This window comes from Mycteria americana, chromosome 1 (assembly GCF_035582795.1).
Source record: "Mycteria americana isolate JAX WOST 10 ecotype Jacksonville Zoo and Gardens chromosome 1, USCA_MyAme_1.0, whole genome shotgun sequence".
In the NCBI taxonomy this organism is placed as follows: Eukaryota; Metazoa; Chordata; class Aves; order Ciconiiformes; family Ciconiidae; genus Mycteria; species Mycteria americana.
Window position 1 is genome coordinate 38,566,468 of NC_134365.1, and position 26,977 is coordinate 38,593,444.

The 26,977-nt window shown below is 40.9% G+C and overlaps 1 protein-coding gene across 1 annotated transcript in view; it reads left to right on the forward strand.

Annotated features, from left to right (window-relative positions):
- The window catches only part of MSRB3 (methionine sulfoxide reductase B3), an 85,061-nt gene that overhangs the window by 23,455 nt on the left and 34,629 nt on the right, over positions 1-26,977 (forward strand). The window contains 4 exon segments of the mRNA XM_075495104.1: positions 774-845; positions 10,383-10,491; positions 12,301-12,378; positions 23,508-23,536. Coding sequence (XP_075351219.1) covers positions 774-845; positions 10,383-10,491; positions 12,301-12,378; positions 23,508-23,536 — 288 coding nt within the window.

The window sequence follows — 26,977 nt, forward strand, 5'->3', positions numbered from 1 at the left end:
TTCTTTAACACTTTGAATGTTGTGCTGCTTACATCACATTTTTTGCATGAGATAATTTGGCTTTTCCTCTCCTGTAGATCAGAGAAAATTATGGTGCTTGTAAAATTAAGTAAAAGTAATGATGAAGAAATTACAGGGGTAGACTTAGTATTTTTTTTCTGTATGAAATAATAAAGTCCTAGATAATATTAAATTGTTGTGAAGTGTTTAATTACTAAAATAACTACTAGCAGGAAACCATACTTTTCTAGGATTAGATTAAACTACAATACATCTGTATGAAGATGGTGCTGGGCATATGGTGTAAGTCTTTATTAAGTAAATGTCTATAGTATAGTTTTATTAAACTTGTTTTATTAAATCTTTGTTAATTCCAAGTTTCAGTATAATGTCTTTCCATAAAATTGTAATGAATAGTTAGTGAGCAAAAAATTACCGAGTCTCAAAATTGGATTTTTAGTAGTAATCTGTTAACATAAAGGATTACTTTTAGGAGCAGATCTTGCAAACAGTTACATACATGAGTTATTCATATGCATTTGTCCCTCTGAACTCTCAAACTGCTCATGTCAGTGAAATTATCTGTGTGCGTAGTGTTTGCCAGATCTGGCTTTAACAACGAAAAGTCTAGAAAAGACCTTGGTCTCGTGTGTTCAAAGTATGGTAGCTGCTATCAAACTTTGTGTGACCTAAGTATGTCTAAACGTTTCATATTGTATGTTTCTATGTTCAAAGATATAATTTCCATAACGTATGTTGTAACTTTCCCATAGCTTTCCGTAATGTGTATCACCAAAGACGTACTATTACAGATGTCTCTTCACATGGTCCGAAAGAAAATAAAAGTAAGACTGATATGTTGTATAGCAACACCCACCAGTATGGCTATGGTTAACTGCCTGTCAATGTTTTCATTATAAATCCCTATTTTCTGGGGTTTATATCTTGAATGCAAAAATTTGCTCTGGGTTTAAATATGTCATACAAGGTCTCAGCTGGGTATACTTGTTCCTCAGAACTGGGGGGGGGGGGGGGGCAAAAATTAAAACTTATTTCTATAAAGCTAAATTAAAAAAAAAGCAAATATCAATTTGGAACGAAAATAGATTTTTAAACTTAAAATACAGTCTTACAAATTACCTAGTTCACTGCCTCCCAGCAGTTATGAGGAATTTGATGAATGCTTGAAAAGAGTCTTGAAAACAAGCGCTATGTGAGCACAATAGTAAACAGCATGTGAAGCTGTTCATGTGTCATTATTATATAAATGTCTGTGTGTATGTCTGCCTCCTAGTCATACAATAGTAGAATGCTGCATTATCATAATAGAGCATAATATTATATTTTTGGAATGGCTTGAAAATGGGTTTTAAAAATCACCTTTGTATAGGTGTCTTAACAGCAGTACATTGGATGTTGTGTTTGCTTAAAAAATTATCCTGTATTGACAAATGTTGATTTTGTACAATAGTATTCAGTCTAAAATATCTTATTTAATACAGTTTAGAATGAAATTTATTTGTAGATATCTCATTGGGAGTAATACTGTTATTGTGCCTGATGCTTGCAAAACTTGGGATCATAAAGAAGACCAGAAACCCTTTGTTAATGTACCATTTTTGTTACACAGGGGACCCTATTTTGTCCCCCTTTTTAACTCCTTGTTCTGGCAGAGTTTTGCACTCTCCCTCATCTGCTCGGTAGACGGAAGGCGCTCGTCCCTGCCTCGTCTGGGTGGAGGCTCCGCAGTGACTCTGGGGCACTGAGTAGCACAGGCATCATGAGACGTTTCTTGTGCTCCCAGCACCATGCACAGAGCCAGCTCCTTAATGTGTTCCCTGATGGATCTCTTAAGGTCATTTGCTTTCCCTTCCTACTCCCATAAAGGACCCACCACAAGCCATTTCTGCCTTTCTTGCAGGAATGTTTTAATTCTGGGAGCTCATAAATTTCCTGCGTTCCATTCCTGTGCCCTCTGCAGCTCAGGCTTACTGTGTTTTCTGCTGAAGTTGGGTATGGAAAAGATGAAGTTTCAGCACTAATGGTGTTTCTGTGTTTTAAAGTCTCCCATGAAAAGCTACTTTTTTAGTTATTGGACTGTCTGTTTATAACAGGAGGTCTGAGAAGTCCTTTAAGGACTGCCTTCACTTTTTCCCTTCAGTTAAAAGGCTGGCTTTGTCCTTTCTCTGAGAGTACATGATGAAGGTTGCAGAAAAGAATGTGATGTAAAGGAGAGACGGCAGCACACAAAAAGGAAGGAGAATTTGGAAGAATATTGCTAAGCTGAGGGAGGGCAGGCAAGAAAAGGTGCAAGATGGGAATGCGAACCCTAAAGGAGTGAGAGTATGTTGAGAAGTGATGGAGGAGATGATCCAGGGGGTCATTTAGGGGATGTGTGAGCTTTGAATTTGATGGTACATTGAATGGGTCTAGAGTGTGGCCTGGGAGTAAGGCACCAGAGTCAAGAACATTACCGTAACTTAGCTGTTATATTAACCACAGGTTGCTACAGCACAGATCATGATTTGGGGGGAAATGAGTAGAGAGAAATTGTGTCCCAGAGACAACTAAGAAGCAGAAAATGTTTGTTCTTAATTACAAGCTAAACGTATCTCATCTCGTGGTTTCCTTCAAAAGAAGCTGTGTTGGGAAAGGGCGCCTGGCTGGGGTATGAAGGCTCCAGCTGGAGGAGAGGTTCTCGTGGGACGGTAGCTGCTGGCAGCCCAGGTTCGGCGCTGGCAGCTTTGTGCACCGCAGGTAAGAACTCCCTGCTCAATGCTCTGGCCCAGGTCAAGGAGTTGCAAGGAGAACAGAGCGGGGAAGGGCTCGGCCGAGTCCTCTTAAAGCCCTTTTTTTAGGGCTTGACCCCATCTTCCTGACCCATAAAGCATGGCTGAATTTTACAGAAACATAGGGAAGTCTGGAAGGCCCACAAGGGAAAGAAGTTGGCAGTTACTAACCTCTTTGGCTGTTTCTGTACCTTTAGTCCTAAAGCAGGTTGAGAGGGAGGGGGCTACAGTGTTTTTCATGGTGGCCATAGCAGAGCAACAGCTGGAGCACAGCGTGTTCCAGCTGTTCCTGTCATCATGCTGGGTATGTCCCTCAGTGCTTGGAGATGTGGGATGAAAGGCCATGGAGCAGGCTGTGCCTGCTTGTGTCTTTGCTAAAAGGGTTCCTGCACAGTTGGAGACAGACAGAGTTTTGCAGGAGGTTAGATCTGGGCTGTTGTGGGGAATTGGAGAAGAAAGACCTCCCCCCACCCCGCTCCTTTCCTCCACCCCCATCCCAAGTATAGATTGCGGCACCTTGATTCTTGAAACGCAGTGCTCATTTCACAGGCCACACATCACTATTGTGGAGGAAGCAGCAGGAGGATTTAGCAACAGCCTGAATGCCACAATAAGCTACACACCACTGCGGTAACCGCTGGCAAATGCTGACTTTTTAATTGTTTCCGCTGCAGGGTTAAACCTTTATTAAAGCCGTGTGAATAAACTTATTTTGATGGCTTACTGAAATATTTTAAATGCAAAGGTAGCATAAAGCACTCTTATTAAATTCAGCTTAATTCTGCTGTTAATAAAATGCCTTTCCATATGTTGTGCACCCTTTTATTGATTCTGACAGAAATCTACTGACCAGATACAGAGTGCTCAGTGTCTCTGCCTTTCTTGTTTTTAATTTAAACAAATGTAGTGCCTGTGAAAGGTGCTAGGATCATATCAGCAAAACAAAAGTCCCTTTATCTGTTAGGGGAGAGAGGAAGAGAAATCCATCATTATAAATGTTCCCTCCTCCTCTGCGGTACCAATTGATCTTGATCTTGTCTTGCCTGGTTTGCATCCAAGAGTAAGGCAAATAGGTCAGCTGCCCTGTGCACTCTGTGTTTGGCCATCTCAGCAGAAAGGCTCACGAAAGTGGCAGTTTATAACGTAATGAGCTTTTGCTCCACTTAATTGAAGGTGCTTCTATTCACCAAGCTCTGCTGAGCAGCCACATGCTCCCGTCACAATAGTACTGGTGAAGATGACGGCTTGAAAAGCGCCAGGGGAGGCTGCCTTCACCTCCACCGGCCAGCGCAGGGTGGAGTTGGAGTCCTCGGTGGTTATAATTTGGAAAGGTCGTGAGACCAAGATTGTGGCTGGTAGTGACATTTATTTCATTAACGTGCGATAAGGAAGGAAAGTAGGCATCCCTGGAGAGGACGAACGGAGCTGCTTTTCTTTCCCCCTTCCCCACTTTGCAGAATACTTCAATCTTTTGTTGCATGTTTTTTACATTGGTGGGGAGGGGAGGCAGCTTCAGATTTCTTTTCCAGGGAATGTCTTGTTGGCTTGCGTGGCTACCTCAGCCACGTAACCTGCCACAAAGACGCTTGCAGACCTGAGGAAACAGCAAGGCAGCTTCCATTCCCATAGATGCTGCCTGTACTGGGACCGCTGGGGTTCCAGTACCACTTTCTTTGGAAAGAAACGAGTACACCGAGGAGATTCATTAGTTGGGAGTTTGGAGTTGTTTTTTTTAGTGCTTGAGAAATTTGTTGTCATACATGGGAGAGCTCTGATGGTGACTCAAAATATATACATTTATATAAAACACATCTATACAGCCATGTAGATGACCAGGTGGAAAAAATAAATGTGACGGGTCTGTTACATGATTGCCTGGGAAGCTTGCAAATTTGCAAAGAAGGGGCTTGCCCTTCCCTTGTGGCCATGTGACCCTCCTCCGTGTCAAGTAAATCATTTTTTTTAAAGACAGTTAATTTTGGGGTGGTGTTCTTTTAAGATAGAACCTGGCATTTGACCCAAAATTGTAACTGTTGTCCTGGTACCCAGCTTTTGGATTTTCAACGCACAATATAGTGGAAACAGTCTTCGCCCCATTACTCCTAATGCTTGCATGAAACTGCAAATGGTATTTCAACAGCGGGTGGGAGTTAGCTACCTACAGCAAGAAAGCAAAGGAGCCATCTCTCAGAGAAGAAACACAGATCGGTTTTTCAATGTGTAAAACATTTACGGGGTTTTTTTAGTCATGAAGTTTGGATTTTACTTAAACTTGACCTCCCAACATTTCAGAGTTCTTTTGCAGCATCTATCCTAGTCAGCAGCATGCTTAGGTAATTTAAAATGGCTCGAGGTGGGATTATAAAAAGGTCTATCACATCAAATACACATTTAGTAAAACAGTGTTTTCCAACTTAAAAGCCAGTAGAGCTGTTTGCATCGATTTGCATTTTCAAGAGTTGTTCTTTCTTAAACTAGATGAGCAGTTCCTGGCGTGTTTGCAGTGAGAGGACGCTGCAGCATTCTCCCAAGGCTGTGGACTAGAGGCTGCAAAGAACAGACTAAACAGACGTGAAATAGAGTTGTGCATTTGCCTTTTCCGAAGCAGAGAGAGAGGCAAAACTGTAAACAAGAGGCAAAACCTGTGTAAATGAAATTTGAAATAATAAAAATGAGAGATTCCACTTTTAATAATACTGAGTGTTAGCGATAGCATATGTAAGGATATTTATTTAAAGAAATGTATGCAAATATTTTTTAACTTTGCAGGATTCCTCTTAACGTCAGTTTGAGATAATTTACCATCGATGACTAAGGTATGATCCACTTGTGAGGGGACAGGCTTTGGGAAGCAGAGAGATGTATACCTAGAGCCAGATCCTGTAATCTGATGTACATTCGTAGACCCTTATGTAGTTGTTGAAGCTATGCATATTCCCAAGGGTCTGCCCACACAGGTCACATTGCAGGATTGGGGCTGGGGTGGAATATGAATAATAAAATGTGCTGGAAGGCCCCTAAAAAACTGCTTGGGTATATTAAAAGAAGTAGTACTGAAAACTGGAAGCCCGATTTATTATATGGCTGTGCTCTGCTGGAACATTTGATCTTGCTGTATTTAATTCAGGAAGTCTTAATGGTATGTGCTCAGTGCATGACTGTAATGTCCATTAATGGTAGTGGAACATAAGCATACATAGAAGCGGGGAAAATGTATGCTGTGTCTTCCACGCAGTTGAAATGTTAATTTCAGTGATAGGAAGCAACAAAACGTAAGAGAAAAAAAATCATTAGAATGGTTCAAAAGACTATTTGAAGAAGGAACGCCATCAGGCAAAATGCCACCATATTTCAGGGCACGTCAGACACTAATCGCCACTCTCCAGCGTGCTGGAGCAGGTGAGGGGCTGAGTGGTGAGGAGCAATGGTCTGCTAACTTGCGTCCGTCTGACTGGACATATCTTGTTGCTAGTTTTCTTGTGATTGCTTATATGAAGAAAATGGCACACGCCTGCGTTATGAACCACAGATTTGAAAAGGTCAATTGAAGTTGGAATTTATATGTGAGGTGAGATGCTTAATGTCTTCATTATCAGGTCAACACCCAGAAAATACTTTCTGTTCACTTCATTTGTATAGAGGAGGACTCCAGAGCTGAACTCTGAAATGCCCATAGTCTGTGGGTGAATAGTAAATGGCAATGTGCCTTGCATTGCCTTTCAGAAAAGCCATTCCTAAGGACAGGAGCGCTGTGAAGGCTCCAACAGGGTTTCTGTTGGTGTTTGTTTCACCCTCCTCAGCTTTTTTTTTACGTTTCTGCATTAAGATTTGTGAGCCTGGCCTTTTGTTTGCGAAGCCTTCCATCCTGCTCCAGGATCATAACAGCTTTTAGGACTGCTGTAACTGTTGGCAAAAGGCTGACGGCAGGTGGCCTCAAGTGGAAACGCTGGTACCTGTTTGTGGAGCAGATGCGTGCGCACGGCTCTTCAAATGAGCACCGACCCCAGCGAAGGTGCCGAGGTGTGCTGATTGGAGAGATTTAATTTGGCCTCTGATCCCGCAGTGGAATGTAAAGGGAATTTTGTCTGCCCTTGTAGGCTGGCATTCACCTCTCCTAACAGGGGGATCTAACTGGAGTTAGGAACGTAGCTGTCCTGGGCTCTTCTAAAAGTCATTGCTGAGAGCATCACCTCCAAAGAACAAGTGAGATCCAATCCAGAGTCCTACTATAGACCTAATGAATCCAGACTCTGTTATCCTCACAGTGTATTTAATTTAGTTTCACCTTTAACGTAATCACACTGATGTCATGCTATTTGTAAAAGTGATGACCTTTTGTCTCTTCTGCCTTGAACTGTATAATTTGCAAATGAACTGTGAGCCTGCCTTTATGCCTGAGTTGCCAAAGAAGTTTGTTGCCTGTATGGGAACCCTTTCCACAGCCCATAGCTGGTCCCTTCTTTGGGGAACCAGACTGAGGAAGGTGGTCAGCCCGCACCTTTATTCTCTGCTTTAATAACAAGTTTGATAACAGCTGCATTGCTAGTAGTGGCTTCTCTCGTGTTGGGTATATATTTGTGTAGCTTTATGTTGTCCTCTCCCAAGACACAGAGAGTTGGCTTGCATGTAGCAGACATCTCATATATGCTGTAAAGGAACAGTTAAAAAATGGAAGCAGCCACTCTTGTACTGCAAGTTGAGCACTTTTGTCCCTCTTGCATGTTATTTTTTTCCGAACTGAAGGACTGTATTCCTAGAATCTCATCCAGTAATTTTTAGGATTCATTGCATTTTATCGAGGCTTGTATGCTAGCCCGGTTTCAGATAACGTATCCTTACATCCTATGCAGTCAGGGGTGAGTCTTGCTTTACCTCCCTTGCTTTTTGGCAATATGGAAATAGTGCAATAAATTTACTGAGCTATGTTTTTGTTGCTAGCAGTTAAATAATAGGTGCAATTAATTGAATAGGGCTGTTCTTGAATGCTGAGGGCTGGACCAAGGGATTCCCTTTATGATTTGTAGTGCAACTATAGCTTTTTGCTGATGTATACTCCACTAAATTACAAACCGGGAGAGTCCTTTTTTGGGGTAGGTTGCAGTTTACCCCAGTTTGGCAAAATTCCCCTGTAGACATAAATACTTGTCTGTATTGTAAAACACGAAGTTAATTATTAAAAACAATGGGGAAAAATCTTCTATAACACGCTCCCTACTTCTGATCTGTGTCATGGATCAGGTGGCATATAGAAATTTTCTTGTGCATATAGCGAGCCCATTGATTGAACAACGCTAAATTTCTAAAATAGATGAAATATTACTCAAGGAGAGTAAAGAGAGAATACTGACCATTCTTTAAAATGGTCAGTATTCCATTCTTTAAAAGACTCAGTGTTTCCTCTGACTTTTTCCAAAGTGAAGTTACGCTTAGTTTGCTTTTTCCAACATCTAAAGAGCAAATAGATTTTTTTTTTTTAAATAATTGGTAGATATTTTTAAAAGTGAAGAGGTCTTGGTTTGTAAGATTCTTTGCTGCTCTCTAGACTACTTTTTAATACTGAAATTATAGATGAAAGATTGTCCCTCAAACAGTTTCTTTCTGAGCTGCGTAACGCAACATAACAATAGCTATTTATATAATGCATATGCTTCCTTTCCCTGTTAGCTATACTTTGAAAGACTTATTAGTCCTAGAGCCCTGCATGTTCGGAGAATAAAAACCTCCAACATTTGACATCTTTAAATAAGCAACCAAATGTTATAAAGAACAAACCTCACTTACAGTTAGGAAACAATATTTACATTTAAGGTTGAAAAGCCAGGATGTAGGAAAATTTTGCTAATTTGGAAGGTGACCTTTAAGTGCACCAAAACCAAATAATTTGTAAACTATGGCACAGGGCACATTCCTGCAAAATTTGTGTGAATACTGCTTTAGTGGTTCTTGAAAGACAAACAAAGAGACCTGGAATGAAATCTTTATCCCTCTCCCAAATAAGATTGAAGCTAACAAAGGCATACAGCAGCGCTCTTTCAAAGTTTGCCATTAAAACGAAGGCTCTGCAGCACAGCTAATGAGATGGCTCAGAGTGGAAAACAATCTGTTTTTAAGAATGTTTAGATCAAAAGTAATTTCTAATCTATGAAATAAAGTCGCTTTTCAATACCTTTCTTTCACTAGTAAAGCTTTTTATGTTTGCGCTATTTACTTCAATCAGATGTTTTCAATTTTACTTTTTTCTTCCTGAAAATACTTCCTAGGGTTAGTCAGTAGTGACCAACAGCATTATTCTTTTTCTCTCTCCCCTATTCACCCACCCCCACACATTAAAAAAATGAGAAAAGAAGAGGGGGAGGAAGAAAGAAACATCTTTTCTTAAATGATTTGCAAGCATCTGTGCTTTAAGCTACTTTTTATGAACACTCCTTAGTAATGACTCAAGGTAAAAAAGCAGAAAAGCATCCAATGTTAGGAAATTGCAATCCAATACCATGTAATTTAAACCTGCCATTGCCTCTCCTGTACTAAATGACATACAGATGGGTAGCTCTGTTCCCTCTACTTTGGGAACACAATTGGTCTTTTTATGAGTGTATATACATTACTAGCAAAAAATATTTTTGTCGGGACTGTTTATTTCTAATTGTACCGTATTTTAATTACTGTCATAATTAGAGTGCTTTTTCCCTGCCGTATTTTGTCAGCTAATTTTTGCAAGCGATTATCAAAGTTATTTGAATGTTTGGCAATTTCTGTTACTACTTTGGGAGTTTTCATTCTCAAAAGCAACCTTATTGTTATTTTTTCTTTCCTGAGGTGATGTGAATTTTTGCACTCCACAAATGTTTTTATGCAGTAATCCTTACGTACTCCTTGGATTTTCTGTGTGAACTAAGCAAAGCATAAGATGAGATTTTCAAAGGAGGGTAATTTCAATAGCAACCCTAATTTTTACGACAAGTTTATTGTTGAACCTTGTACAGCTTTGTGCTTAAAGAAATTAGTTGCTCCTCAGGGCTCCTATTCTAGTGCTTCAACAGTGAAAAAATACAATGGTTAATGTTATAAAGTAAAAGGACGAGGATGCGACTAGAAGTTAAATCAACCTTATTGGAATTCTAAAGATTTAGAATTGTTTTTCAGCTACTTTAGAGGGTAATGAAATTGTTGGATGTTGTGGCTGAACATCATATGCCCATTACCGTAAGTCTCCAATATAGATGTCTTGTAAAGAACGTTTCAGCTGTAGTTGTTTTTTTTGCAGATTTTTTTTTTTTTGACGGTGGGAAAAATGTTACTTTCTTGTGAATGATTGTGTGCGCAACAGTTTAGTGTATAACACACCGAGGGCTTTGGCTGTAGCACATTGTCACTGCTCCAGTGGAATCACCTGGCTCTCAAGCAAAATTCTTTTTTAAACTTGGATTTGAAGAAATAATCAGCTGCAGTTCAGCTGAGCCATTCTTCGTGCATTAGGGACCGGTCTGGTCATTGACAAGTGAATGCAGAAGCTATGCTGTGGCCGTCTGCCAAAGCAATTATTCAGGATTTAAGCTAAAAAGGCTCCTTCTCCCATATCCTCTCCCTTTGCAGGGTCATGTAGGGATAAAAAGGACTGTAAGGTGGTCTTTTCCCAGGAGGAGCTGAGGAAGCGGCTGACACCCTTGCAGTACCATGTCACTCAGGAGAAGGGGACTGAAAGGTAAGGCAGGACGAAGGAAATGCAGTCCTCGAAACACAGGCATCTTTCTTTTCTCCCCCTCCTCTTACTGGTGGTTCCTCACCTTCCCCACCAAGTTGTTGGTTTTTTTTTCCCCAGGATTTCTGCACTTGTTTACTAACCCCTACAAATTAACACCACTGCAATGACAAGCATCTGCAGCACGGGGGCCGAGGCCAGGGGTCTTGTGTGACTTTTTCTTTTAATGAACACTGCATGTCTTATAAAGTCACCGGGCTCATGTTTAGAGTCTGTTTTTAGTTTACTACAAAATGTGTGGAAGTAATAGCGGTTTAGGTACACTTTTTTTGGAAGACATCGCAGTAAGCAGAACCACGAGGGAAATGGCCCCGTGCCAGGAGGCTGGAGTTTTGAAGGTGGCCATTGTAAGTATAGACGTTTTGGCTGCAGAAAGAAGGTAGCATAATTTAGTTCTTTTCCACCCCACTCCAATTTCTTTTTGAAGCACATGTGGAGAAGGTATTTATTGGCTCATTTGTGGTTGGAATGTCAAAAATTTTCAATAACTGCCCTCACATGGCTTTAGTCGCTGGAAGCCAGCCCCGAGTCCTGGAGAAAAAAAAAAAGGACTCGCTTCCAAGACTGTTTTTAGTGAATAAAGTCTCTCTCTCAGCTGATTCCAGCATGAAGGTAACTTGCCAAGGCCTAGCCATTTTTTGTTGTCTAATTTATACCACTGAGCTTGGCATAAGGCCCTGGCTTTACCTCTGCTCCAAACGTACTAATGATGTAACTGCTTGTTTTCATTCATGACCTGCAAGGGCTCTCCGCCGCACGTGGGGTCCCGGTTAATCGGCAGCACGCTTCCTGACGGCGCGTACCGGTGGCGGAATTTGCCGGGGGGGGACGGTCCCCCTCTCCGCCCCGGTCCCCTTCGTCCTCCCGCAGCCCCGGAGGGGCAGGGGGACGTTGGCCTCTGCCGGGAGGCCTGCCTTCCCCCCGGCCCTCCTCGCTCTTGTGTACGGGACCAACAACGTGATTTAATGCACACAAACAATCGGAGATTAGGTCATTCTTAAAAATCCTGTTTATAAAAAAAAATTGGACCTCATAAAAAGGGTGAAAGGATAATAAAAACAAGCTGCCGAGCACATAGGCTTTTTGTTGGGCTAGCGCAGCTGATTCGTATTAGATGAATGACCTCCTAGCCTTTTAGATTGTTAACTTAGAAAAATACTCCCTTAAAGCTGTAATATTGCTTTTCAACTAAAAATATAAGGCGCACACAGCTTGAAATCGTGGACCAATTATTTCATTTTCAGCTACAATGCCTCTGTCGCCCCGGCAGCCCGTGGCGGCCTGACCCAGCACCGCGGTTCCAGCCTCGCGGGCGGCAGGCACCCGCGCGCTTCACGCCTCTGCCTTAGCGGCTGAGCCCGCCGCCGGCACCGCTCCTCCGGCCAGAGCTGGAGAAGGGCGCCAGGTTGGGCTACGTGTCAAGCAAGCCGTGTTCGCAGAAATTTACATTTCGCTTGCCACGTAGGGGAAGATTCCGGTTTTCCCCTTTTTGTTGTTGTTGGTGTTCTGTCCTTTGAACTGTGGGACAATTCGCTTCCTCTCGCGTGATACATAACACCTGAGGCACACTAATGAGGACATTCCCCTTTTCCTGCGCCTGCTTTATTTGCTGCCTTTAATAAAAAACAACTGCCAACTTTTAAATCGTGGGGTTTTTCTGTAACATTTTTCTGAAGTCTTCGCTACTTTAATAATTAACAAAACCCCAAATGCCTTTATTTATTTTTAAATGTAGTGTTGTTGTTTTCCCAGTGCCTTTGAGGGGGAGTACACACATCATAAAGCTCAAGGAATATACAAATGTGTTGTTTGTGGGACTCCTTTATTCAAGTGAGTATGCTAAATATAGTTCTGAGATTTCTGTCTCTTAGTTTATGTGCTGTGTTCCCATGTAATCTTGTGTATATTCCAGTACCTAGCTAATTGTGTAAGATCATTTAAGTCATTCAAATTGATAAGGGATACCAGAGAAGCAATGTAAATAATAATGCTATCGTAAAATTAGTCTTATAGTAAAGATAAAAAATTTTAGTAAATAAAGAAGATAGTAAACATTTAACATTCAGGTAAAATAGGTAATTTGCCAGGAAAAAAGTAGTAATTCTTTTTTTTTTTTTCCCATATGCAGCCATGCCAAGCAATTGTAACACAGTCTTTCACTGCGCTGATAGATACTGAGTTTTGGCTGTTAGCATTACTCACAGGTAGCTTTAAGATCTGGATCCCGGGCGGCGATGCTGCATCCATGCTACAGCATTGTATTTGAAAATGGAGAAAAAAATAGATGCTTTTTTAGAATTCAAGCAGTTAAGAAAACAAAACCTAGGAAAATTGCATTACTGAATTTTCATCCATCCCAATTAGCACACATGGAGAGCTGGTTTAGGAACTGAAGCAAGGATTAAGAAAGAAATAATAACTTTCGTGTCTTGCATGAAAAATACTCTTTAGAAGTACTGTGGGAATTACAGCCCTAAATTTGGTACTAGAAGCAGTGCTGATTGAATTCTCTCAATCACTGCATTGTTCTGCACAGATTCAGTTGTTGTTTATGTGTTTTTTCTTATTTCTGGCTGCTCATGTTCATTCTCATGAAGAATTTCATTTTTTTGCCTTTTTTTCCCCTCAGTTCACACTGACTCAGTCCCTCTCACTTGAAGAGGTGCCTTTACAGCAGCATGAAGCAGGATGATCAGGATAGTGCTAATAAAAGGGAAAACTGGGTCAGTAATAGGTTACAAAGGAAAATAAAATTGATGTAGCTCCAGAATCACCAGATGTGGCAGTGATAGTTGTTCTCAAGAGACTGTCTGTAAAGATGAAAGAAGCACTTCATCTCTGTTATGTTTGATTCCTCTGTTAGGAGGATTACCTGCAGAAACTTCAGTAATAACGTGAATCTTTTGAGTTGGAAAACTGATCGTTACGAACTCAGCCAAGGCAATATTCTCATGTCATGTGTTACTGTGGTGCTTGGCTTGGGGGTACAAAGTGGGGATCTAAAGTCTCCATAACCTGGTTTTCTACTCTGCCATTTAGACATTCCCCTGCTTACTATAGCTAAATCTTTATGGGGGAGATCCTGGCTCTGTTGAAGTCAATTCAAATTTGGCAAATGAATACAATGGAGCCAGGATTTCACCTTCTACCTTCAAGACTGGCTTCCTTTCTACCGTCTGCTGGAGAAAGAGTAGGGTTTTTTGTGGGGTGAGATTTGGACAGCAGTACTTCACATAAATGAATGTGAACTAGTTTCCAGTTGCTTTCACAATCCATTTAATATGGGAAAAAACTGCAATATGAGACTTACCTGTGATTATCTCAAGTGCACAGTATGCTTTGGCGTAGTCTTGACTTTTTTGAGTTAATGAGTTGGATTTCTCTATGTGAAATGAGCTATATGGAAATGTCCCTGTTTTCAGATTCTCTTTGAGACTCCCCATGGATTTTATGGGAGGAGAGAGAGGGAAAGAGAGAAGTTGGTTTTTATTTTCAACAAATCCCAGGCCACTGGGCACCTGAAAAAAATACTTCACTGATTGTGTCCCAAGGCTGGACTGGCCTTAGCCCAGTCTCCCCAAAGTCTTTGTGTTGCTTTGTGAGCTCTTGCCACCTCTGGTCTACATCAAATTCAGCCAGTTGTTCTGAGGTGGCTGGCAAGGGTGGGAACAAATGGAGAGGCCGATAGGGGTCCATCTTCTTTTGTTTACTGACCCCAAAATATCAGTATATAATGTCTTCCTCAACTAGGGAAGATACATTCCTGTATCTTGGTGACTGCTTCAGCCCAGACAGCTAAAAAAGTGAGAAGGAAACAGATAAGAGAATTTACTCTCTGTTATTTGAATTTACTCTATGTTATTTACTAAGTTTTCCCCACAGAGTATAAATCACCAAAGTATTTTCTTAGGAGTAAGGTGGTAGTACAATACAAAGGAAGTCCATTGCCGCATTTAAAATGCAAGTTGGTTTTGTGGTGGTTTTTTTTTTTTTTTAATTTCCAGATAGTCATCTGAAACTTGCATTTCCAGTTGTTTCTCATTGGGTGTCCATTAATTTTTTTTTCTTTGTATCGTTGTAATCTGTAAATATATATATTTGGACTACGGACCTGTCAGTTTAACCGGGAAAGAGACTGGAGCTTCAGCAGTAATACTAACAAACTTCAACTTTTAACATTTCGGATTTACGTTGTTTCATTACCATGTGACACACAAGGTCAGGGAACACATGAATTTTACACTCCAGATGAAAGACCGGGGTTTTGGTACATCTTTAAAACAGAACTCTGTCTCTATCACAGGAAAGATAAAAGAAACAATTAGGAATTTAACATCTCTTCATCTACCTACTTGTACTAGTGTTATGAGAAACATCCCAAGCTTTATGGAGAACATGCTTTAACTTTTTCACAATCAAAGGTGCCTCACACATAAAATCCATAATCATGCTGTTGAATCTAATTATTCCATCTCTGAACTTTCACGCCAGACAGTCTCCTACATCCCAGTACAGCTGCCTAAAGAAAGCAATAAATGAGAGAGACAATAAACTAATCTCAAGGACCTCCTTTTTGTGCAAGCCAGCCCTTATGTGGTTTTGTGTTACACTTACTCCAATCTAGCTGGAGGCTTATGCTAAAAGAAGCAGCCCTGTTCCCCCCACCTTTCTCTAGGGTGTTTTTTCATAGCTTCCCCTTCACTGGACCTCACCTGGTGTGGCTGGAGCATGTCTCAATGCAGCACATTGATCTGATCGAAAACTAATCAGCCAAAGAAAAAACCCTCACGCTTATCAACTATACCTGCTTGTGTTAGTTTTTTGTGAGCCACATTTATCGTGGCTGGACAGCCTCTGCGGCAAGGTTGTGTGTTTCCGTATCAGTTCACAGAGTGCCACCTACGCCACTTGAATCCTCAGTGTTTTCTAAGGGCCAAGTGTATTTGCAAGATTGCACCTACTTTAATTTTTCAAGGCATTTTCTTGTACATGATGCAAAAACACCATTCTGTCCACAGCCATGGCAAGAGGAGGTTAGAACAGACCCAATGAAATCCACAACTTGCGTTACTGCCATAGGAGAGGAGCTATTCCATATTTAATAAACCACGGTCATGTCCTTTACCATATGCAGGACTGTGTGAGAAAGGTGTGGTATAGATGGGACTGGGAAGCCTGGGAGAATGATTTCCTTTTAAAAAAAGAAATATTATTGTTGTGTCAGTTTCCAGTTCTTAGGGCCAAGGAATGAATTGCCAAGGCTTCATAAATCACCCACTGCTGCCTTTATTGCTTCCTGGAAGGAATTCTTGGTAATGGTGTTGGCTCTTCTGAACATGCGCTAGTAGAAATAGCAACACCCTTATTCATGTCATGTTTTCATTTGATTTTCGTTGAACTATGTCAGGTCTTCTCGACATCTCTCAGACATCCAAAAGCAAATCATGAGAAAAGCAAGGTGTGGCTGGGCAATATTGCAGTGCCATTAGCATTGTACCACTCTTGTCTTCACAACACAGCAGAGGATTTCAGTCACCAGGCTAGATCTATACAAGGAATTTCCTTGCCCCAGTGCTGAGTGCTTAATTAATGGTCTTCAAGCTTTCTTAATAGTCTTTAAATCCTTTGAGCAGGCCACATGACAATTCAGCACTGGCTATCTGGCTAGGGGAGCCCATATGAAGTAACTGCTGTAGCATCTCTAGTAAGATCTAATAGAACTACTTGAGCCACTTCATCTGTCCTGACTGACTCTTAGTTTTCTCACAAAACTTGTAGTTTTGCATGTCAAAACCAGCGGCTTCTGTTTAATAAAATTTGTTTGGAGTAAGTTAGCTCTTGCCAGTGTAGGAGTCGGTCAGCAGACAGTATTACCAAACAGTTCTCATCCAAACTCAGATTTTTAATAGGTCTTGTGTAGCTCCAGGAAGCTTGAGGATCTTAAAACTTGCAAGAACTTCTGCAGTTTTTGTCCCCTAGAAAAGGCTGGTGGAGTTAAAAATCAGTAAAGTTGTTATCATTGAGCATTGATTTCCTTTTGCTTAATCAGTTTTTGCTTGAAACCAGCCTCTGTTTCAAGTCTGCTGTGTCACTGCCAGATGACAAATTGTTATGCACTCCTGATCACCTCACCAAAAGTGAAGGTAGGAGATTGCTCATCTTCCTCAGAGCCATCTGGAATCTGGAGGTTTAATCCAGCCCTGAGGATGACCATCAATATGAATGTCATACTGCAGCCCCTGCAGTAAAGTTGCTTTGTGAATACAGCCCATGGCATCTTCCACATTGGAATGTACCTGAATGCTGGATCCACATCTAATCCTACCTGAATGCTGAAAATGTGCTAAGCTGTGTACAGCTTGTCACAGCTGTAGCATGGGGCCGTCACTGGAGCTTGACCTGGTGATTACTAATTTCTGTGGTGGTTTGGAACAGGACTTTGTCCTCCTGGTCCTCAAGAGCCCCTCGGAGCAAGAACGGTACAATTCTGCCCTTGGGTGGGGCTGCTGGGTGGCTCTCGGGGAAAGGCTCCTTTCACTGGATGCTTGGCAAGCGTGGCGTAGAGGAGCTGCAGTCATTACAGCAAATGATTCTGCACTCCTAATCGGCTCATGGGTAGTTTTTAATATCCTCTAACTGGCAGCTTCTTGGCTGGTGCTGAATGTTCATTTCACTACCCTCATATAAGCCATGAAGTCTGGAAAGATTTTTATGTTAAGGATTAGGAGAGCAAGAGCGAGTTTGGAAAACAAAAACCACTTCATCTCATTTTTTTCCTTGATCCACAAGCCACCTGGTCTTGTTTTTTCAGTAGATGAGCTCTATTGTACTGAGCTGGTTGCTGCCTACAAATGTAGTAAGGCGCTGTCTGAATTACTGCAGGCCAAGGTCACTGGCTGCGCAAGGAGCAAGCTGCATGAGACTGCCAGCTACAACCCAATATAACAGCAAACCTGAGATTTCCTTCTGCTCGTGTTCTCTGGGTAATACCATCTCCAGCAGTGAAAACAAGTACAGGAATACAGGGGATCTCACAGTTTGCTAGGCAGAGAACATTTCGGCAAGTATCCTTTCCAAAAGGCAAATATTGATGTAGATTTCCTAGGAGAAACACGTTAGGATTCAAAAAAGAAGGAAAAGGGGACCTGAAATGTAACATTTTAAGTATTTCAAGGTCTCACTGACAAAAGCCTGTGAAATAGTTTTAATTTACTTATTGTTGAGCACAGCTGAATTGCAAATCCTTGTTGAAGATACTTAGAAATAAGAGGAAATAAATGCAAAGATTTCCATAATCCTAGAGATATATATAGATAACTTCCACTGATTTTACTAAGAATTTCACTGATATTTTCACTGTAAAATTTCAATGGATTCTTTGTAAACTTTTAAGTCTGATAAGTAATTTCCCCTGTTTGAAATTCACACTGCTTTGTATTGACTGTTCAGCAGTCACCCTGCTTGGAAGAACTAATTTTCAGCTACCTTATGTAGTAAGCATAGTAGTAAGCATAGTAAAGCTACCTTATGCTTTACTATCTGTATGTATGTACCTGAAGTAAAAATCAGGTAGGGAGGATTGTTGTGGATTATGACTGCAGAAGCTGTAGATTTCTGTATTTATCTGTTTCTGACTCTCACATTAAAATAAACTCTGGACAGAACTCACCCAGAGACTACTCATTGACTAACATGATGTTAAAATGCTTGTTTTGAATTTGGTTTTTCATCAATATGCAGAACAGAAATTGTCACAGCATCCATCAACAGTGAATCAATCTTTTTTTCTGTAGTCTAAGAAAGCGAGATTAAAAATATATATTTAACCAGGCCTCCTAAGGAAGTAAGGCTGACAGCATCATGCTGTCTGTGTGTCAATCCTTTCCTAATAATAAAACTGTATCATTTAATCTACTTGCCAATTTCAGCCAAATTTGGCAGGGGAGTAGCTATTAAACCTCAAAGATATTAAGTTCTTAAAACTCTCATGAAATCGGGAGAGAGATCACATTCAAGCCCTCTCTGAGGGGAGACCTGAACAAGAGTTCAACTATATTATTAGATTATACCAGATAATATTATTGTAAATAATATATATATTATTGTATTATAACAGAGAATCCACATGAGGGTGGAAGAGAGAGAGGCATTATGAATGTCCAGCTCTGGGAAGTACCTGTGAGTAGTTTTGCTGCCTTAGACACCACAGGATCTGTCCCCTGGCCACAACGCAGCAGCAAGCCCAGCTTTGCTCCTGCTGCTGCCCGAGGAACTACTTGGTACTTAACACTCGGGGGCTTCTCAAATTCCCTGATGGTGCGGGTCTCATAAATGCCTAGATAGTTACATTAGGTATTAATTTTTACATTGGAATACTGTGCATTTTTCTTTCTGGAAGCTTGCCTTGTTACTTGGAGCTTGGTCTCATGAGTAAGATCAGTAACCACTTCCAGTAATGGTTTGCGTTTTCATAAGGGCTATGTCCATACTTGTAAATAAAATGGACAAAAGCCTCTTCTCTGGCCCTGAAGGCAAGTGACAAGATATGGCTTGTGTTTGTTAGCCTAAATTCCTGTCCTCTGAAACAGAGTGGCCTGGTTCATCCTGCTTGTGGCGAATGGTCCCTGGCCTGAGCCTCACCTGCAGTTTACCTAGGTCCTGTCTAGGAGAGTGCTAGTTTGCATGAACATGATATGGGCCAACACAGTGTCCAGGGACATGTTCACAACTGAGAATTTCTGTCCTGGCCTTCTTTAGCTTGATAGCAATGCTGTAGGCAAGAATGCTGATAGTCCAACTTGGTATTTTCTGTACTATTGGGGGCAAATGGGAAAGAGAGAGGAATGATTTTATCCTGCTCAGTCACCTGGGCCAGGACATTGGTTGGCTTGGATTGCATCAGGAGCCTGCTAGATCCTTGTCTCTTCAGCAAACTGCCCATGCCAATATGGAATAAAGTTCTTGAAAATTAAGATGCACCAAAGCTGCACCTATCATCTTTACAACTGCAACAGATCTTTATTCAATCAAAGTCCTTTTCAGAGGGGACTATATTTTGAATGTGTGCCCCTACCAATGTTGTGTTTAGCATCCTTGAAGCAAAACCTTGCAAAGGAACAATCTGGTATAAACTGCTAATGCAAAGGTGTAAGAAAGTCAAGAGGAGTCAATGACTCCTTCAATGTTAAAACAAAAGGATCAGAACTGCAGAGGTTTCATCAGGTGCTTTCTGAGAGAGCTGTGGGGCTTTCAAAGGCTGTTCCCAATGCTGGGCTTCAACAAAACCTGAATAAACCTGATAAAGACTTCATCAAGAAGGGTGAAAGAAAAAGGCAGTTGTAACGCAACAGTAGAGGTTGTGCAGTAAGTCCTCTTTCCCCTCTCCTTGCCAAAAGCCCACTTTACTGGTGAATAGCAGATCTGCATTAGCTTCAGCTGTAGTGTGTCTGGTCACGCCGTAGTATGTGGTGCTGAACAACTGCACTTCAGTCATACTTTGGAAGGCAGTAGTTGAAAATGCACACTATAGGAACACATGGTGACTATCATTACTCTGTTTCTCTCTCTTTCTCAGTACTTGGCAGTCTGAACATCTGCTTTACGGTGCCTTTTAAAAGGAACAGGTCGAAATCCTGCACCTCTTTGCAGTACAGATAAAGTGACCATCATATGTTTTATTGTTAGTGTTTGATTTAATTATTTCTGGGATCTTTAAAAGTATTGCAGCACCTTGTCTTTAGCTAAACCTTTCCAGTAGCTCACTATTTCCTTGCATATTGTGTGTTGGTAGATGAGCTACTTGGCATTTGTATTGCTACGTGTTGTGTGTATTTGAGTCATATCACAGCTGGAAATGGAAAGCACTTTATAAATATCCTCTTGCTCTCTTTATGCATATAGACTCCTTTCCAAAGATATTTATGAATGGTTCCCTGACTTTCAGAGTACCCCTACGGGGCAAAAGGAGAGAAAATATGCACAAAGCTATTCTCTGTTGGGTTTTTTCCCCCTCTTGGTGTGATGAACGATAGAAGACAGTTTGTAAAGTCAGTGCCTGGCTTTGAAAGGTTCATCTTGTTTGGTAGGACGCTTAGGTTGGATATCAGAGTATGTACAATGATAACAAACAATGTACAGATAAGTTTTTCCTTCTAGTTAATGTCGTTTTAACAGTATAAAGGAGTCAAGGTGAATATTTTTGTATGTAGCAGAACATCCCTTTGGAACGTGCTTTCAGCATTCCATTTTATCCCATTTATTGGCCATTTTTAGTTGCATATTTTTAACACCTATGTGCAACTAGTTTCTGATACCTTTGTCTAGCGTGCCGTCAAGAAAAAGATGTAAATACTGGAAGATCTAGGGGAGAAGTGCTGGTTCCATTGAAATTGCTGGAAGCTTTGTCATTCCTTCAAGTAGTCAAGATGACTTAGTGTTCTTGCAGAGTGCTTCTCTCACATCTGCTAGTTGTTGCTTATTTGCAATGCCAAAGATGCTTCATTATTTTCTTCCCTTTTTTCTGTGCCTTTCTAAGATCTCTAACAATTTCTGTAATACTGTGTCCTAAATTTTGCATTGTTTTTCCAAGGTGACATGGTGACCATAATATAGGTGACCCTCCTCCTCCTGATGGCTCCTAGCGCTACCTCCCATGTTGTGTTTTCTTTCATAGCTATTCTGCTGTTGCCAGACAAAGTTCTATTCATTTATCACCCTGTATCGGTTTCCTGATTTGTTGTTCAGTAATTTATGACTGTTTGGAGCTTTGGTACTCATTACAGTGCCCAGTGACCCTTGTGACCCTCCTCCCCACATACTCTCTGCCATCTTGGCCCCTGGGCCAGTTTGTTGATGCTGCAAGTTGCAGTGCATATGTCCATGCCAAGCCGTGCAGGCTGAGAACCAGGGTCTTTGGCTGACCAACTAATGCCAAGTATCTAGAATTTAGGCAGCGAGAAGTTGATTGTGCAGATAAACAGACACTGAGGGTAAGTTGTCGTACGTTGTCCCTGACTATGTAGGTAGTGAGGTGTTGCTGATGCAGTGATGAGCAAGAGAGAACAGTCCAGACAGATATACTGCAGCTTGAGGAGAATATTGTAAATAAAACACTGAGTAAGTGGCTTTACCTGGAACTCAGTGGAATTGCCCCCGGTTACCGGCATGCACCTTTCGCAGGATGGGGACTTTATCCTGCTGGCCATAAATACCAACTGAAATACACTGCCAAACGGAGCACGGATAAATAAAATACAGGAGCACGGGCTGGTGCCCTGGACAGTTATTGGTGGTGGTATTTGTGAAGGCATGTCAGCAACATTCTTTCTTTGTTCAGTGCTTTTGGTGGTACTTTGTAAGTCCCAATTAGGAAGATAAGTTATGTTTTTTTCCCTTCCATCTTTTCACCACCTGAGAGTTATATTTAAGACATAAAAGATTGTGAGCACTGGGGGAAGGTGGAGAATGAGCAGGAAGGGAGAAGGGAGTTGTTTCCTTTCTGGTGGCTTTAAGTGTAACTAACAGTGTGAACGTGTTCATTTTTTCTATCGTGATTGATTTGATATTTGTTTGCTGTAGCATAGATCTTTGGTACGGGATTACAATGCCAATTATATAAAATACATAGAGTACGTGTAAAATACATCTACACGAACCTGCATGTACAAGCTTATAAAATAAAAGAAGAAAATAAATCTGCAATTAGTTCTTGAGCTTTGGTCATTTATTTTTGAAAAAAGGAGGACTGTAACTTCCCAAAATACATCCCCTCCCTGATGCAACATAAAAGCATCCAACATTGTACTTCCTCCTTAGAATTGCTGGGGAAATGCATTTTGCTGCCAACGTAACATCCTTTAACTGGTCTCCTGCTGGTCAGACCTTGTGTCCTGCTGTGACAGCCATGACCATGTGTACAACTGATTGTTAGTGGGCAATATAAATCTGATTGGAACATGCCCGTTAATTGGTTTGAGAGCTCGATATAGACAATGCTGTCTTATAGCAGATTGTGTAGATAGGCCTAGTCATAGGGTTAATTCTGCTTGACAGCACATCAGCAGCATCTTGAGAGTAATTACCCAACTTAAGTTTTCCCACAGTTGAATTGAGATCTTCAAAGGCTTCTACATTTACAAGTATTATTAACCTATATCTGAAACATGACGTTCCCACAAGGGCTAATTTTTTCTTGCTTTTATTAAATATACAGGTTATAGGGTTCATTTGCTAAGTGCTAAGCCCTTAGAAGAAAACACTACTTGTTAGAGAGAGAGAAAAATCTGCAGTGCACGACCAAAGCTAATGGTGCATAATGCACACATCATTGTCTTTTTGCAAAGACTTTAAAACAAGTTAAAATTTAGGTCTGGCTCCCTTCCTCTCTCCCTCTCTCCCACCCCCCGCTTTCCACTTTTAAGAAAATCAAACCACTTATTCCTATGTGCAGAGTGAGTAAATTGAAGACACACACAAACAAAACCCTCCTAGGATGTTGTACAATTAAGTACAGATCATTGGATACAATACATATGACATTAATGAAACGGTATCTGCTTCAAAAATAGATTGGAAACATTCATGAATAAATTAAATCCTCTTAATGACTTTTCAAAAATGAAAATGAATGAAAACAATATTTATTTCATAGGAACAACTGTGTTCCAGGATTCACAGCATATAATTTAATCCTGTTTTAAGTTTATATTCTCTTTTCTGCATTCATTTTGTGATTTGTCTTTTAAAATATCTTCTTTGTAACTCTACATTGTAAAAACCCCAAAATGTTAATGATAATAGTTATTATTTGGGTTCAAATGCCCTTGAATGCATTAAGTATTAATGTACAGAGGTAGATGGTCTTGTTAAAGACGATATTTGCTGCAGGATCAGTCTGACAAATGGCTTTTATGGCATAAAGCAGTTCTTGTAACTTACGATCTTTTTATTTTCTTTTGCAGGTCAGAAACAAAGTTTGACTCCAATTCAGGTATGTTTAAATTTACTGTGTTTTGCTGAATGTACACTATTCAGGTTAATCTCAAAAGAGTAGTTTATCAGTTCAAGTTCAGTTTAGTTTTAAACAAACTGGGGTAGGTCAGTCTTAAAAAGGATCTTCATTTCTCACCCTCTGAAAACAGCAGTATTACTGTGAAACATTTGCTTTCATTCCTTTCATTAGTTCCTGTCTCTTTACATTTTCCCAAAAGATGATCAGGAAGATGTATCTTGCGACAGGCTTTAATTGATCCAGAAAAATTATAGTACAAATAAATGATAATATAGACTAAAGCAAATGGAGGATTGAAGTGAAGTTTGAGAATGATCACTGCTTTAAAGGAGAATGTTTTTCTTCCTGGTGGACAAAGACATTTCATGGGAATTTGAAGTCAGTGCAGCCTATCTGTCAGGAAACAGATGATTTGTCATCAAATTTTCGTGACAGATGCATGTACACAACGCATGCCAGACCAGTCTGTAGAGCTCGCTTTAGGAGGTTTACCAAAAGGCAGTCTCTCTCAAGTTGTCTTTTTAAAGAATTTTAATGTGTTGTAGGGATTGGGAGGGAAGTGAAGGTCAGTCTAACAGGTTAATGTGTATCTAAGAAGACAAAAAACACAGGACAGTGAACGGGAACAGTTGGGGAAAAAACAGAGATCCTACTACCAGACGGTTATTTATTCAGTTAGCTATTCCTGGGTGTTCCTTAAAGTTAAACACTAGTAAATTAAAAATGGACATTTCAGCTAGTTGCCCTGGAACTAGCCGAAATGTCCATTGCCTGAAAAGGTCATTCAAAATACATTTTGTTGTTAAGATGAAAACAACTACTTTAAACAGAAAACCTATTACGGCAATTTTGTATTTAGGCCAATGTTATCTTCTATATGGTTTGCTAAATGCAATGATTGCAATTGCTTATAACGATAGGACTTTTACAATATATATTAATCAGAGTATTTATGAAATAGCTTGTTTCCTTTTATCCCAGTTACAACACGATTTGGGTTTGCAATGTGAGGTATTGCGTTGCTTTTTCTTTCCACATTAGATTTTATCTTTGGAACTGTATAGGAGTGAAATCTACAGCAGGAAGCATTTATATAGCCAATTCCTACATCTTGTATACTTGAGTCATCTTGCTTCTATTATGATTTTAGTCTGTGAGTTTGAGGTTACTTGCTTTAAATATTGCTTGAATGAACCCTATGCTAAGATTGCTTCTTGGATCTTGACAAAACAGTTTTACATGGGGGGATAGCTTCACACATTGTCTGCCATCAGCCCCTTTCTTTTAATAAAGTCAGCAAAACTATGGTGTGGAGCAGAACGTCGAATGTCTCACTTTTCTGTTGAGGGGAAAATGCTCTCTGATTTGGTCGGTGGGGTAAGCTACAAACAGTTTTCTGACTTTTTCTTTTGAAGCAGCTCTCCTGTCACGTGCACTATTCTGTGTGCCGCTCTCCTTGCAGTGAAGGCAAGGGTATGGTCTTTCCTAGGGAGGACAGCGTGTTGATAAAAAGTTTGGCACCATTGCAGCTACCGCGAACGCCTGCTCAGTAGATGTCACCAGGCCTCGGTGACTGGACTCTGTAGGTTGAGCGTGAGCTCTTGAATGTCTCCTACTCATCTGTGTGGGCTCCACAGGCTTGCTTTCCTTTAGCTTGGGTCCATGTTCTGGGCACAGGTTGTCTCTTATTTCTCACACAGGGTTATTGGAAACCCCGGTTGCCCAAAGGCTGGAGGATGAGAGTTGCTCTCCCTGCCCTGCTCTTCTGAAGGCACTCCTTAGGCGTTATTCTTAACAAGGTCAGAGCTCTGGCCTTGTGAACACCTGATACAGTTTTGTTTCCCTAAGAGCACAGAGCGCACAGAGGTTGTAAAAGGATTTGGAAGTAAAGGCCGTTTGTAGGGGACCACACAAAAAATACGTAGACGTAAATGAGCAGTAGAAGACCCAAGATCTTCTCTGCCTCCACTTTTTTTGCTGCACCTAAATATTCTCTGGACGTGTACCAGAATTCTCTGCAGCAGGTGATTAACGTTATGTTGCTGAGTGTCAGCATCAGCAGGTACCATGAATGTCAACAGGAATTTTTAGCCTTGTGCTGTGCTGCTTCCCACTTCAAAGTGCTTTGTGTACCATCAGGGATACCGTATGGGAAGGTCTGGGGCTGAGGAATTTCTTAGATTTATTCCTTCTTTTTCTGCAGAGTCTCACTTTCATCTTCTGTTTGTGATCCCTTTCCCCTAAATCCCTGGGGAAGTCTTTGGTTGGAATAGTTTCAGGCTTTCCTCTCATGGGACCCTGGTCACCCCCCCAGGTGTTAAAGGCTCCTCACCTAGTGATCCATTGTGGATTGCCAGTGTGTGTGGCTGGCCAGGCCAGGATGGGCTCCTGGTCTCATTTTATGCTTTGCCCCAAATGTTATATGTGGAACTGAGAGTTACTGAGGTTTAATGCCTTGGTCTTATCAATGCTGCCTCTTTCAGTGTCTCGTCCAAAGATAGATGTTGAAAGATAGTAGAAAAAAACAGATTAAGCACACAATAAAAATTGCATCTTAAAAAAAAAGAAATCACAGAAGGTCTATAACCTCAAAGTGCATTTCACAGCCAGAAACACCAAGGCTGAAAAAAATCTTTCTCTTTGTGAAACATACACCAGCCTTCCCTTTTACAGGGATGGTGCTCAGTTCTTCCACCCAGAAGCTCTTCTTGATAGTCAGTGAAAGCACTTAAGAGTTTATCTTTTGTCCCCAATAAGCAAGAGCAGAGGAGAAGTGGAGCTACTGAGATCAAGTCAACATGTATCACCCAAATAAAACATCGCTGTTTTTGTTTCTCCACCAAACAGCTTGCCATCCAAAACCAGACAATAAGCCTAGACCTCCTGCTGCCTCTGAGTGAACAGGAGGGTGTAGGCAGGGAGTGGAAGAGTTGGTGATGGCAGAGAGGCATCCTCGTAAAAAAATACTTCTCTGGTGTGAGGAGGTGCAGTGCCCTCTGTAGCACCATGTCCTGCATAACACGGGCCTTTGAAGCGTGTAAATGTAGCATTGGTTTTAAAAGGGCTGCTGCCATTTGAAACCTATGACTCTATATTTATGCAACCTTGAGTTCCTTGGAGACACCCTAGGTATTTTCATATCCCTCATTTCACTTTTAATTCCCCGGACTGTGATTCCTGAGTAAACCAATGATCGTGCAAACTGGAACAAACATGCTTTGTTCTCATTTATCTCACGTTACTCAAAACAGTTCAAGTGTTGAACATGAGAATGAGGTAATTTTACTCTAGAATGAGTATTTTCTTCCAGGGAGCTGTTCTACAACCCGTCGCATGCTCTAAATTAACCCTAATGTTAATTGAAGTTGCAAGTCTAGATGTGCCCTTGTTAAGCATTTATCAGTGCTTATTGTACTTGTC